The 14,958-nt window shown below is 47.6% G+C and overlaps 1 protein-coding gene across 3 annotated transcripts in view; it reads left to right on the top strand.

Annotated features, from left to right (window-relative positions):
- The window catches only part of ANKRD55 (ankyrin repeat domain 55), a 61,958-nt gene extending 57,930 nt beyond the window's left edge, over window positions 1–4,028 (top strand). For all 3 annotated transcript variants that reach the window (XM_056547523.1, XM_056547531.1, XM_056547516.1), the window contains one exon: window positions 3,479–4,028. In XM_056547523.1, coding sequence (XP_056403498.1) covers window positions 3,479–3,738 — 260 coding nt within the window. In that variant the 3' untranslated portion in view covers window positions 3,739–4,028. The remainder of the gene's footprint in view (window positions 1–3,478) is intronic.
- Window positions 4,029–14,958: the final 10,930 nt, after the last annotated feature.

Genomic DNA, 14,958 nt, shown 5'->3' on the forward strand with positions numbered 1-14,958 from the left:
TTTTGAGCAGAACTAAAGACAACACCTTGAGTACCAGCCTTGGCCTGAGGGATAAATCTCCTTCGAGATGAAGTCCAGCGTCACTTTTACTAGCCTGAGAGGGTAGCATTTAGTCCTGGACCTCTTAGCAATCCAAAAGCTTTGTGGACCTCCGGTCTGGCTCAGACACTCTTTAACCACTCAGAGTCAACCAGTGTAAAAATGGCCCAAGGACACATAGGACCAAGCCTGGTTCTTGTGTGGAACTAGCCTACACCTTGAGTACCAGCCTTAGCCTGAGGAATGATTGTTCTTCGAGATAAAGTCCAGCATCACTTTTCCTAGCCTGAGAGGGTAGCTTTTAGTCCAGGGCCTCTTAGCAATCCAAAACCTTGGTGGACCTCCGGTCTGGCTCAGACACTCTTTAACCACTCGGAGTCAACCAGTGTAAAAATGGCCCAAGGACACATAGGACCAAGCCTGGTTCTTGTGTGGAACTAGCCTACACCTTGAGTACCAGCCTTAGCCTGAGGAATGATTGTTCTTCGAGATAAAGTCCAGCATCACTTTTCCTAGCCTGAGAGGGTAGCTTTTAGTCCAGGGCCTCTTAGCAATCCAAAACCTTGGTGGACCTCCGGTCGAGCTTGGAAATTCTCAAACCACTCGGAGTCAACCAGTGTAATACTCATCACCTTAGGTACCTCAAACATCTCAGGTACTATCATGGATCAAGTCCTGGGAAAAAAAAGTGTGGGAACTCTTATTCCACTTAAGGGCTGGTCCTGCAGGACTCTTGCTAATGGGAATGTGTTCCTGCTGTGGAAAAAGTGCAGGAACTCAGTTCCCACCCCTGTTGGACTTGAGCCCTGGGTACTATCCCGTAAGACATAGGCTGGGTTCACACTGCGGAATCTCTGGGCAGAATTTCTGCCAGAGATCGAGCCGGCGGCACTAGGACCGTGCGGACTGCATTGCCGTCCCCATAGATGGCAATGCATTTCTGGATGGATCTTTTTGGGAAATCTGCTCAGAAATGCATTGGCTAGCGAAATTCTGAAATCGGAAATTCAGTGTGAATGGGAGAGCGAAATCCCATAGAAGTCTATGGGATTTAATTTGAGGCGGAATTCCGCAAGCGGAAATTCTGCCACGTGAATAGACCCTCAGACTGTCACAAGTTATCTCTTGGACCACACACAAGAACTGCGCCTGTGCTTATGTGGATGACTTGTGTAAGGTTTCCTATTGTATTGCACTGATTTTTTGGACTGATTTTTCTATGTCCCGGTGGCCCTTATTACTTCTACACTAGTATAATACCAAGGACACCACCAAGTACCATCGGTCAGGCACTGTATGTTGACACTGTGTGGACTAAATTCCATCAAATCTGTGTAGCACCACTGCTTTTCTTTTACTGTGACCCCCAGGGTGGTGCTACAGGCCCGAGTTACATTCTAGCTACCATGACCAAAGCTTCCTACTAGGTGTGTATCTACAAGCACCAGCTGGTCCTCCCTAAAATACCCGTGTGGTGTCGGATGAGGGTAATGTGTAATTAACCATTTTGTGACGCCAGGGCGTGGTTGACCTATACACCACCTGAGGTAGACCAGCTTCTCCTGTGCCAGGCACGGGGCAAATATTACTCAGACGCAAGGTTACGGATAACTGGTTTGCTTTACTGAGGTTGGAAAGATGATACAATCCATTACAGCTCAGATTAGCGTGAAGGAGATTCAGGGGGAATTTAGGGAAGCTTATTGGCAGCGCTGGGACTTATTGGTGATTGTGCTGTATATAACTGACTTGACTTGTATTGCAGCCCACGCTATACTTTAGTGACTTGGACTTGACTAACTTGCTGGACTTGACTTGTATTATATGCCCAAGACTGTAGGGTTACCGCAAGGCGTTGACTTTAACCTGGGTAGTGGGGTTAACTGGTAGTAGATGCGTGGTTGCTGGACTAGGCCTCAGGCCTCCTTCAGGATCACCTCACAGACAGACTTCACTCCTCACCAAAATGTACCTCTGCACTGCACAGCTGAAGAGAGAGAGAGAGCTGAACCCTTACCTCACTATATATGGGAGCAATTTAGAGAGATCCCATTGGCCGGATAAGTCACCTGGTTCACCTTTGCATACTCCCACTAACAACAAGGTCCATCGCAACAGCTTTCTTAAAGTAACAAGTGCATAGAAAATACCAATACATTAACCCTTATATAACATTGCATTATATAGTGCATTATAGAGAGTTCTGAGGAGAGTGGGTCAAAGACGGACATTGAAGCAACATCTGCCACACGGGATGGGCAGTACAGAAGAACATGTGATTCTGTACTGGGTCACGACACCCATGCTGCCCTTTCCGGTGGGTCTTGACACCTACAGCAATGGTTCTCAATCTTTTTGGCGACTGTACCCCCATAATCATTACCCCCCCCCCCCCATCTTAATCCCCCTGTGCCATAATTCCCCCCTCCCTCTGATCCCCCTTTTTGCCATTATCCCTCTCTCCCCCTCCATCTTAATGCCCTTGTGGCATTATCTCTCTCCCCTCACCCATCCCCCCACCGATCCCCCTGGGCTAAAAAAAATATATATATATATGTATACATACATATATAGATATATCATCCTAGATATAACATCCTTCCCTCCCATACACTTAGTTTTTACTTATTTTTTTTACATTACCCGGGTACCGCTTGTTTAGGTACTGCTCCCAGAGTCCTGTTCCCGGAGTCCCGTTTGGCGCCGCACAGAAGGGTGATGTCCTTCTGCGCTGTGCAGCACCTCTGCGTGATGTCAGGGGACGTCACACGTCTGCCCAGGAACCACGCAGCTTCCGTAAAGAAGCCTTAGCCGCGATACTTTACTGAGAGCTGCCGCGGCCATTCCCTGCAATGCGCTGACAAATACTGGCCAAGGGGTACGCGTACCACCGGTTAAGAACCCCTGACCTACAGTATATGAGTGCTTAGCTAAGCCAAGCATTTATTTATCTTCAATGGGGGAGATTTATCAAAACCGGTCCAGAGGAAAAATTGCTGAGTTGCCCATAGCAACCAATCAGATCGCTTCTTTCATTTTTCACAGGCCTTTTTTTTTAAAATGAAAGAAGCTATCTGATTGGTTGCTATGGTCAACTAAGCAACTTTTCCTCTGGACAGGTTTTGATAAATCTCCCCCAATGACTCCTTTGGTGGTGGCTTATCTACCCAATGTGATTAACAAGAGTCCGGAGGCCCACACACACATTGGATGGTGGCCAGTACCTCCAAAATTGGCAGGTTTGGGCAACATATGTCTAATGTGTATGGGGGCCTTTATGTTTGAGAGGGACAAGCGGAATATTATATTTTAGAGGCAGGGATCTGACTTCTTAGTTACTAGTATGTGGAATGTTTCTGTTGTATTGAACCCAAAAAGCAAGGGAAATTTGGAAACTTGATTGAAACCAATGTAACTTTACCACTTTTCTTATTTCCAGTCCAGCTGCCAACTGGTCAAGTCTGTCAGGGCGTGAATAAGTCGATGTCGTTGCCTTCAAATTCATTAAGAACTGGGAATAGTTTGTCTCCGTTGATCATTTCCAAACCTCAGAGTCACTCTTTGTACTCCTTTCTGCCCGTCCTGAGACGCGAACCCCTGAGGACGACGCGCGTTCTCCCAGCCATCCCGAGCCAGCGCGTACAGAGCACAACCGAAGGCCTTACATCATCCCCCAACAAGTCCGATACCAACAACTAGCACCCAGCCCCCCTCCGTGTGTTCCATGTCTGTTCCTCTGTAGGTGGTCGGGTTTGTGGGATACGTCGTGTGAGTCATTTGTAAGTCGAATGAGTATGGTCATCACCTCTGTATTTTTTGCTATTTTTTTTTAAAAAGAAAATTTTCTAAGTTGTTATTTTGTGATCTTCCATGACCAATTATTGGAGAGATTTACAAGAAATTTATGAATTCTCTATGTTCGTAAATGTCGCTGTTTTGTTTTTTTTCTAAAATCAGATATTTGCTTTAAAAGTGTTAAATAAAATGGAAATATGCAAAGAAGTTTCTCCTCTTAATTTTATACTTTTTTGGTTTCAGCAAGATTTTCATGGGATTAATGGGGCAGACTTTATCAGACAGGGCATCAGGAGGAGGTTTAAAGGGGTAGTCCAGTGGTGAAAAACTTATCCCCTATCCTAAGGATAGGGGATAAGTTTGAGATCGCGGGGGGGTCCGACCGTTGGGGCCCCCTGCGATCTCTCTGCCCGGGGGCCAGGCTCTCCGGCCAGATAGCGGGTGTCGAAGCGGCGGCCGACACACCCCCTCAATACATCTCTATGGCAGAGCCGGAGATTGCCGAAGGCAGCGCTTCGGCTCTGCCATAGAGTTGTATTGAGGGGGCGTGTCGCCCCCCGCGATCTCAAACTTATCCCCTATCCTTAGGATAGGGGATAAGTTGTTCACCACTGGGTCACCACTGGACTACTCCTTTTAAGGGGAGATTTATCAAAACCTGTCCAGAGGACAAGTTACTGAGTCGCCCATAGCAACCATTAAGATTGCTTCACTTATTTTTACAAAAGGTTTGTGAAAAATGAAAGAAGCGATCTGATTGCTCATTGGTTGCTATGGGCAACTCGGCAACATGTCTGGCCAGGTTTTGATCAATCTCCCTCTTAGTCTCTATTGTGGGCACAGGCTGTCAGAGATGTCAGTGCTTCTGAGAGGCAAGCTGTCTCTCAGAAGCACTGACAGCCTGTGCTCACAAGAAAGACTATGGCCGACATTTATCATTGTCTTTAGACTGTTTTTTGTGTCTACAAAAGGCACAAAAAGGCGCAAACAGGGTTTATTTGCGCCTTTTTGTTCACACATTTCTGCTGATTATGAGTTGCGATCCGCTGATTTTGACAATACACATGATATAGAAGGGATTTATGAACTGCGCCTTTTTGTAAAAAGGCGCAAAAAAGGCGCAAAGCCACTGAAAAGTCTCTAAAACTACACCAGCCCAGACCTGGCGTAGCTTTTTGGTGTATGTGAAGAGAGAGACTTCTGAAAATGTGACCTGCACAAAATTTATCAAATTCTCTGTGACCATTTAATAAATTTGGCGCTCCTACACATTACCAGCACACACAAAAAAAAGGTGTAAAAAAATGCTTCACTTACACCTACAATGATAAATGTGGGCCTATATGCTGATATCTATCATAAGGCACCAACATAGTGAGTAGTATATAGTATAGGTCAGTGTTTTCCAACCCGGGGGTGCCTCCAGCTGCTGCAAAACTACAACTCCTAGCATGTTGGACTATATAGTAGTATATAGTATAGGTCAGTGTTTTCCAACCCGGGGGTGCCTCCAGCTGTTGCAAAACCACAACTCCCAGCATGTTGGACTCTGTTTCCCCGAAAATAAGCCCTAGCTGGATTATCAGGCTGCAATATAAGCCCTACCCCGAAAATAAGACCTAGGCAATGCCCGGGCTGCAAATATTAAAAAACAAATTTTAACTTACCTTCGTCCTACGTTCCCCCGTTGCTAAGGAACCGGTATCACTGTTCTCCGCTGCTCTTGCTGCTTCCTGGTGTTGGGAAGTCTCAGAGCCTTCAGCCTTTCACCGGCCGCAGCGATGTCCCGCCTCTGCCGATGATAGGCTGAACCCACTGTCATGTAAGAAGCCGGCCGGCTTCTTACATGACAGTGGGCTCAGCCTATCATCTGCAGAGGTGGGACATCGCTGCGGCTGGTGATAGGCTGAAGGCTCTGTGACGTTCCCATCCCCAGGAAGCAGCAATAACAACGGAGGGACCATGAGGCCGGTTCCTTAGGGAACAGAGGACGAACGTAACTTAAAGTTTGTTTTTTAATATTTGCAGCCCGGGCACAGGAATACAGAGTACAGCGCAGCGGCTGATAATTATTTGGCAGGGGGGGGGGGGAGGGGGAGAGAGAAGCAGCGCTCGCGGGTGACATACGGTACGATTAGTCCCCCGGTGTGGGGTGCAGCGCTGGGCTGATAAACCAGGGGGGGGACATTGGGGGGCAATGTACAGTATGTTGTTTAATGTACATACCGTAAATAAATAAGCCCTACCCTGAAAATAAGCCCTAGTGTGTTTTTCGTGACTAAAATTAATATAAGACCCGGTCTTATTTTCGGAGAAACACGGTAGGTCAGTATTTCCCAACCAGGGTGCCTAAAGCTGTTGCAAAACTACAACTCACAGCATGCCCGGACAGCCGTTGGCTGTCCGGGCATGCTGGGAGTTGCAGTTTTGCAACAGCTAGAGGCACTCTGCTTGGGAAACACTGGTCTAGTATATGGTGCCAAATTGGTGCCATCCCTATAGTTAAAGCATCTCAATGTCAATGTGGTGCAAGGAAAGCCAAGAGGAAGCAGAACACAATGCAGTTCTTGAACTCTGTCTACACTCGGGGATGTTCATCTCTCGCCTGACTCCATCCTCTCAATATCCCCTTCCTTTTATTTTCTTATGAGGACACATAAAGAAAAATGTCTTCCTGTGCTGCAGCCTGACAAGCGGCAGAAATCTCCTCCATAATGCATAACTACTATAAAGAAGCTTTGTACTATTATACACACGTCTCGTAATATGTGTCATAACATTCTATATCCAAAAAAGAACAATTACGTTGCGTATATAGGATTACAAAAATGTGTAAAAACAAAACAAACACACAGCACAGGACCCACACCAACCCAAGTCATTGTTGTGCTATGCAAAAATATCAAGTTTTGGTGCAAAACCTAAAAATGTGTGGCGACGGGGTGGTGCTGGCGAAAGTGTAGGGTGTATCGGTGATAACACTTAATTGTCGTGAGGCCAGGGTGCGGTTTCCTCAATGTAATAGCCCTACCGCCAGCCGTCCCACAAATGGCAGGGAGAAATAACGGAATGTCCACAGTAGATTTTATGAAGTAAACTTGAAGTAACTTTACTGTGTATTTTATGCAACGGCATGTAACAGAACAGTCTTTTGAGAGAGAGGACCGTGATACAGGTTCCTCACAGGTTTGCTGGGACTCCGGGATCAATGAGTTTTGTTTGCTAGCCACTGTGCTACTATTTTTATGAGATTTGAGTTTCTAGTAGTCACGCAGAATTCAGTGACATGAGCTTTGAATAACTCACGTTTAGTGGTTGCGGATTCCTAGGCTTTGGGCCTAGCTTGAATTGATGATTTGTGCTGAGATGTGCTTCTCTGATAATCCAGAACTAAGAGAGAGAATTTAGTGGCAGCAGCCCCTTATATATTAAGGGGGTGGGACAAAACTCATTGGTCAGCATAACCTGTAAGCCCTGACCCAGTGAACTCTGGGTATCACATGACCCAAAGGTCCTTAAACCATAATACAATTAATTTAAGGCACGTGACCTCTAAGGTCCTATACAGAGGTATTTCTATATAACATATTAAATATATATATATTTATACATTAAATACCATATATATGAGGCAACTAGGGGTTAAACCCTAAAGGAGAGCCCTATTGTCATGGAGGGGCTCTGACTGAGGGGACTTTAAACAGAGGAACAGAACCAAGTCCTGTACCGGGACACCACACATGTGAAACTTTTTTTCACCTGGGTGGAATAAGCTGAGAGGTTGCGAGTAAGTTCTGTTTTTAGGACCAGTGGACTCTTTGCATTCGAACTGATTAGATCAGACTGTATAAGGACATCCTATTTTTGTGGTCCACCAGTACCTTCCAACAGCGTGCTGCAAAAACCTGCTAGTGGTGCTGCACCATTCTGGTAGGGAAGATGGTGGTAGTATGTGCTAGGTGTCCTAGAGCGTACTAGATTGAACACAGGCCTCTAGCGATGTTTCCTTGCGGCCACTAGAGGTCTGGGGAATCCCTTCCTCTGGGAGGAGCACAATCAGTGATAACATTGTGTACGTCCCCAAAGAAGAGACTCTCCTGGACTCTAGTGGCTGCAGGAAAAAGCTGCCTGGGGCCAAGAAGCAGGAGAAGATGCCTTTGACTGGGGGGGGGGGAGGGGGGTATTTTATGAGTATTTTATTTTTTTTAAAGGGGTAGTCCAGGAAAAAACTTTTTTGATATATATATCAACTGCCTCCAGAAAGTTAAACAGATTTGTAAGTTACTTCTATTAAAAAATCTTAATACTTTCAATAATTAACAGCTGCTGAAGTTGAGTTGTTTTCTGTCTGGCAACAGTGCTCTCTGCTGACATCTCTGCTTGTCTGGGGAAGTGCATAGAGTAGAGGAGGTTTGCTATGGGGATTTGCTTCTACTCTGGACAGTTCCTGAGACAGGTGTCATCAGAGAGGACTTAGACAGAAAAGAATAGCTCAACTTCAGCAGCTCATAAGTACTAAAAGGATTAATATTTTTTAATAGAAGTAATTTACAAATCTGTTTAACTTTCTAGAGCCAGTTGATATATATAAAAAAAAGTTTTTTCCTGGATAACCCCTTTAATCTCTGGGGGGACCTACCTACAGGGATGTCATCTTACAGGACGGCCCAGCCAACAGGGGGGAAACTACAAGATGCATTTGTAAAAAGGGTGAACTACTTTCAGACTGGCCAATGCAAACTTAAAATGCAAGTTCGAGTAGCAACATCATCAATACCAGGTAACATCACCGGCCTCAACCTAGAGAAGCAGTTCCAGCCATCACATTAAGGGGGAGATAATAAAATGTTTTGACCAAATATGGCAATTATTGCTGCAGTACATTCTCAATAGTTCATGCATTTTATGTCTATATGCTTTTTATGTCTGTATATTTGAAGTAATATTTTAGTATAGTATTTTTTTTTATATATATATATATATATATATATATATATATATACAGGAATTTTTATCCTAGGTAGCCACAAGGGCCCTGTGAATTACCAAAGAAAAATAAATTTGCGCTATAATAAATTGTACATTGATAGTATCTAATCTCATCTTGACTTTGTATACTTAATCTATTTTTTACCGATTATAATATTTAATACACTGGTCTTAGTTATATTTTTTATTATATGTAATTGTAACAGTGAGCGCTCCGGTCCCCTCCTCTGTACCGGAGCACTCGCTGTCCCTGCCTCCGTCTATTGTGTCCCGGCATGTCCCGGTCAGACACACTGACCGAGAGCGCGGGGATTCCACCGGCAGGGATGCGGTTAGCGTGGCGGCTGATTTCCGCACACGCGCCGCATCCCGCATCCTCTCACCTGCAGCCCCGTCCTCCTGCGCTGCCTCTGTCTCCCGACACGCTGGCTTCATGAAATTTAAAGGGCCAGCGCACCATTGATTGGTGCCTGGCCCTCACTGCCCATATAAATGTCTCCTGCCCCTTCCTGCCCTTGCCGGATCTTTAGTGCCTTGTGTCTAATAATTTCAGGAATTTGTCAACGACATTTTCAGAGACTTGCTTTACACCTGCGTGGTCGTATACCTTGACGACATCCTCATCTTCTCCTCCAACCTGGACCAACACCGGGTCCATGTCCATCAAGTTCTTGCACGCCCTAGGAAAAATCGCCTGTATGCTAAGATCGAGAAGCGGTCCAGTCTGCCCTTCCTAGGGTACATCATTTCAGCCCAGGGTCTACAGATGGACCCCGCCAAGCTCTCAGCGGTCCTGGACTGGCCACGCCCCTCTGGACTCCGTGCCATTCAAAGATTTTTGGGGTTCGCCAATTATTATATGCAATTCATTCCCCATTATTCCACTCTGGTCTCACCCATTGTAGCTCTGACCAAAAAGGGGGCTAATCCCAAATCTTGGCCTTCTCAAGCTGAAGAGGCCTTCCAGTCATTGAAAGCCTCTTTTGCCTCTGCACCAGTACTCTCCAGACCTGATCCCACTAAGCCATTTTCCCTGGAAGTGGATGCCTCCTCCGTGGGAGCTGGAGCCATACTTACCCAGAAGTCACCCAGGGGCAAGACACTCTCTTGCGGATTCTTCTCCAAGACCTTCACTCCCGCTGAGAGAAATTATTCTATTGGTGATAGGGAACTGTTGGCCATAAAATTGGCACTCGAGGAGTGGAGGCACCTTCTCGAGGGCTCCACCCACCCTGTGAGTATTTTCACGGACCACAAGAACCTTGCCTATCTCCAATCTGCACAAAGGTTGAATCCATGTCAGGCTCGCTGGTCCTTGTTCTTTGCTCGTTTTAATTTTGTGATAAATTTTCGTCCCAGGAGCAAGAATATCAGGGCTGATGCCCTTTCCCGCTCTTCCGACGTGCTGGGCGACGAGGTAATTCCTCAGCATATAATTCCGCCTGAGCGCCTAATTGCCGCTGCTCCAGTGGAACTACGCTCTCTTCCCCCAGGCAAGTCCTATGTGCCTCCACGTCTGCGTTTACGAGTCCTCAAGTGGGGCCATGCCTCTTTATTTGCAGGTCATCCTGGAGTACAGAAGACTCTTCAACTTATCTATCAAAGATGCTGGTGGTCTACTATGGAGAGAGATGTCTCGGATTACATCCAAGCTTGCATGATTTGTGCTCGGGACAAGTCGCCTCGCCAGAAGCCTGCTGGTCTCCTCTTGCCTCTCCCTTTTCCTGAGGTCCCGTGGTCCCACATCGCCATAGACTTTGTTACCGATCTCCTCCCATGGAATGACGGTCATTTGGGTCGTAGTTGATCGCTTCTCGAAGATGGCTCACTTCATACCTCTGCCTGGTCTTCCATCTGCACCAGTCTTAGCCAAACAGTTTTTCCAGCATATTTTTCGCCTCCACGGTCTTCCCAAGCACATTGTCTCTGTCCGTGGGGTACAATTTGTCTCCAAATTTTGGAGGGCTCTTTGTGGTCAACTCGGGGTCAAGTTGGACTTCTCATCTTCCCATCATCCTCAGTCCAATGGCCAGGTGGAACGGGTGAATCAAATTTTGGGAGACTATCTACGCCACTTCGTGTCCTCACGCCACAGTGACTGGTCTGATCTGCTTCCCTGGGCAGAATTTTCTTATAATTACAAACAATCCTCTGCCTCTAACAAGTCTCCATTTTTTGTAGTTTTTGGTCGTCACCCTCTTCCACCTCTGCCGCTGTCCTCCTCTTCTCCCGTACCGGCTGTTGACGACCTTGTCTGAGATTTCGCTTCCATCTGGCGAGAGACCCGCTCTGCCCTCCTCAAAGCCTCTGCCCGTATGAATTCCCAGGCAGACAAGAGACGCAGAGTCCCTCCGGATTTTTTTCCTGGTGACCAAGTTTGGCTCTCCTCCAAATATATCCGATTTAGGGTTCCAAGCTACAAATTGGGTCCCCTCTACTTGGGACCCTATAAAATCAAGAAGCGAATCAATCCAGTATCCTACCAACTCCATCTTCCTTCCTCCCTCAGGATCCCCAACTCGTTCCATATCTCCCTCCTAAAACCTGCCATCTTTAATCGCTTCTCCCCCAAGGTTCCTACTCCTACCCCTGTGACCGGCACTACGGACGTATTCTCTGTCAAGGAGATTTTGGCAAATAAGTTCATTCGGGGGAGAAGATTTTTTCTGGTCGACTGGGAGGGCTGCGGTCCTGAGGAAAGATCTTGGGAGCCTGAGGAAAACATCTTAGACCGCAGCCTCATCCTCAGTTTCCTTGGTACCAAAAGGAGGGGGAGACCAAAGGGGGGGGGGGGTACTGTAACAGTGAACGCTCCGGTCCCCTCCTCTGTACCGGAGTGCTCGCTGTCCCTGCCTCCGTCTATTGTGTCCCGGCGCATCCCGGTCAGACACACTGACCGAGAGCGCGGGGATTCCACCGGCAGGGATGCGTTAGCGTGGCGGCTGATTCCCGCACACGCGCCACATCCCGCATCCTCTCACCTGCAGCCCCATCCTCCAGTGCTGCCTCTGTCTCCCGGCGCGCGCGTCCCCGCTCCATAGGGCGCGCACGCGCTGGCTTCATGAAATTTAACAGGGCCAGCGCACCATTGATTGGTGCCTGGCCCTCACTGCCCATATAAATGTCTCCTGCCCCTTCCTGCCCTCGCCGGATCTTTAGTGCCTTGTGCCTAGTGAAAGCGTTCCTATTGTTCTGTGTTGCCCTTACCTGTTGCTGACCCGTTGCCCGTGACTACCGCTAGTGAACCCGTTCTGCCTGCCCTGACCTGTTGCCTGACTGTCGCCTGTGAACCTGAGCCGCCTGCCCTGACCTCTTCTACGTCTGTCTACGCTTCTGCCTGCTCCCACTGTGCCGTGCCATTCTCAGCTACCAGAGGGGTCGAGTCGCTATCGGGTGGAAAGACCTGGGGGCTACCTGCCGCAGCAAGACCATCCCGCTTTGCGGCGGGCCCTGGTGAAGACCAGTAGTCCCTAAGACTCCGTTCCCCTGGTACGGACCACGTCATTGCCCCTCTGGTTCAGTGGATCCACCTCCTGTCACCTGACCGGTACATTACAGTAATTAATTAATGCATGTGATATAGTGGATAAACAACACATAGTATTGCAACTTTGACTCTAGATATTTGTGACTTTGAGCACCCACAATTTATTTATACTCTTCATTTATTTAGTTTTGGCCATTGGGGGTGTGGGTGGCGAGTTGGCCAGCTCAGTCCTAGGGGAGATAAGAGTGATTAGAGCCTCTGATATACGTATTTATTTAAATATGGCAATTAATTTGATCCTTTTGTATGGGCCGCGAATGGTCATATAAATTTCTACCCCTGGCTTAGATACATCATCATTTTCTGGTTGGTTGAGGGTTCATCTGCCAGGATCCCACTGGCTCTGAGTATGAAGGGTCCACATGTAGGTTTAGCGCTGCAGCCCCTTCATTGTAGCACAGCCCCATTCAGTCTCCATTCTTAGGATCAGTGGTATCCTCAGCACTCAGACCCCACCGATCAGAAAATGATGGGATATGTTAGCAATGTGATGGGGAACCCAATTGAGGGGTAACATTATTGCTCCGCTCCCTTTATTAAGGCCTGTCCCTCAGTTGATGTTAAAGGGGTACTCCTCTGGAAAATATTAATTTTTTATTAACTGGTACCAGAAAGCTAAACAGATTTGTAAATTACTTCTATTTAAAAATCTTAATCCTTCCAGTACTTATCAGCTTCAGTATGTTGCACAGTTTGCTTTCTGTCTGACCACAGTGCTCTCTGCTGACACCTCTGTCCATTTTAGGAACTGTCCAGAGTAGGAGCAAATTCCCATAGCCAACTATCCTGCTCTGGACAGTTCCTAAAATGGACAGAGGTGTCAGCAGAGAGCACTGTGGTCTGTCAGAAAGGAAATTCAAAAAGGAAAGAACTTCCTGTGCAACATACAGCAGCTGATAAGTACTGGAAGGATTAAGATTTTTTTTAATAGAAGTAATTTACAAATCTGTTTAACTTTCTGGCACCAGTTGATTTAAAAAAATAATGTTTTCCAGAGGAGTACCCCTTTAATGGCAGGACTCGAGTCCTGCAGGAACCCATGGGAATGGAGTTCCTGCACTTTTTCCACAGCATAAACACTGTTCCCATTAGCCCCTGAGAGGAAATCTGGGGTGAGTTCCCACACTTTCTTTTCCAGGACTTGACAATTGGTTAAGGGGACCAAAGATTGATTCCTGTCTCCTGATCCAGATGTATTCACCTGTTGGGTTAGGTTTGTGAGATGTTTTCGCTGTGGGTTTATGTTGGGTTTATGTTGTATCAATGTTTTTGTAATTGTGCCAAGAATGTAGTGGAAACAAACCGTGAAAAGCTTCGGTGCCAGCTCAGGATATGCTATTTCCTGCCACATTGTCCATAGTAAGACGTTATTCTTAGCTCAGCTTCTCGTGCTGCTTCTATTTCCTATCTGCTAAGAATCTCCAGGGAACAAAGAACAAAGTGACCATCGCCCAGACGTAAGCTGAAGCCCGAGGGCCCCAATGCAAAATCTCCAAGCGGGCCCCTACTGTACCATTTATAGCACAGGTGCACAGGAGGGTTCGGTGTGTAGTGCCCTATACAGTGACCCCTTGACCTACGATGGCCCCGACATACGATAATTTCAACATACGATGGCCTCTCAGAGGTCATATTGAAGGCAGCATCAACATATGATGCTTTTGTATGTCGGGGCCATCGCATAAACGGCTATCCGGCAGCGCAGACTGCTTCAGCTGCCCCCGGATAGCCGTTTACGGTGCCCCGTGTGCTCCGGTGACGTCTCTTACCTGTCCTCGGGGCTCCGGCGCGTCCTCTTCGGGATCCTCTGCATCGTCGGCGCTCTCCATCGTCGTCATCACGTCGCTGCGCACGCCGTCCCGTCATCCAATAGGTGCGGAGTGCGTAGCGACGTGATGGTGGCGACGGAGAGCTCGGATGCCGGGGAAGCGGAGGCCTTGCTGGAGCGTCGGGGACTTCCCGGAACACGGCGACAGCGATGGACGGCGACATCCAGGGCACCGGTGACGAGCGGTGACGGTCCGGAGCAGCGGGGACATACGAGTATAACCTCCAATACCAGTGGTCTTCAACCTGGGGACCTCCAGATGTTGCAAAACTACAACACCCAGCATGCTGGGTGTTGTAGTTTTGCAACATCTGGAGGTCCGCAGGTTGTAGACCACTGTCCTATACTTTACATTGCACGGATCCCTCAACATACGATGGTTTCAGCAAACGATGGTCCGTTTGGAACGGATTACCATCATATGTTGAGGGGCCTCTGTAGTGTCCGTTCTGCCAGCAGCACCCTTGCATGGTTCTCTAGGAAGGATTCCAAGGACTCGGTCCAGCCTTGTCATGGATATACAGTATATCTGGTAAATTCTCATCCCGCCGCTGGGGACCCCCCGTGATCTTGCACGCCGCACCCCATTTATAATCAGTCCCCAGAGCGTGTTCGCTCCGGGTCTGATTACTGTCGATCACGGGCCGGAGCGATGTGACGTCAAACCTCCGCCCCCGTGTGACGTCACGCTCCGCCCCTCAATGCAAGCCTACGGGAGGGGGCGTGACAGCTGTCATGCCCATCCCATAGGCTTGCATTG

The sequence above is a fragment of the Hyla sarda genome, chromosome 1 (assembly GCF_029499605.1).
Source record: "Hyla sarda isolate aHylSar1 chromosome 1, aHylSar1.hap1, whole genome shotgun sequence".
NCBI lineage: Eukaryota > Metazoa > Chordata > Amphibia > Anura > Hylidae > Hyla > Hyla sarda.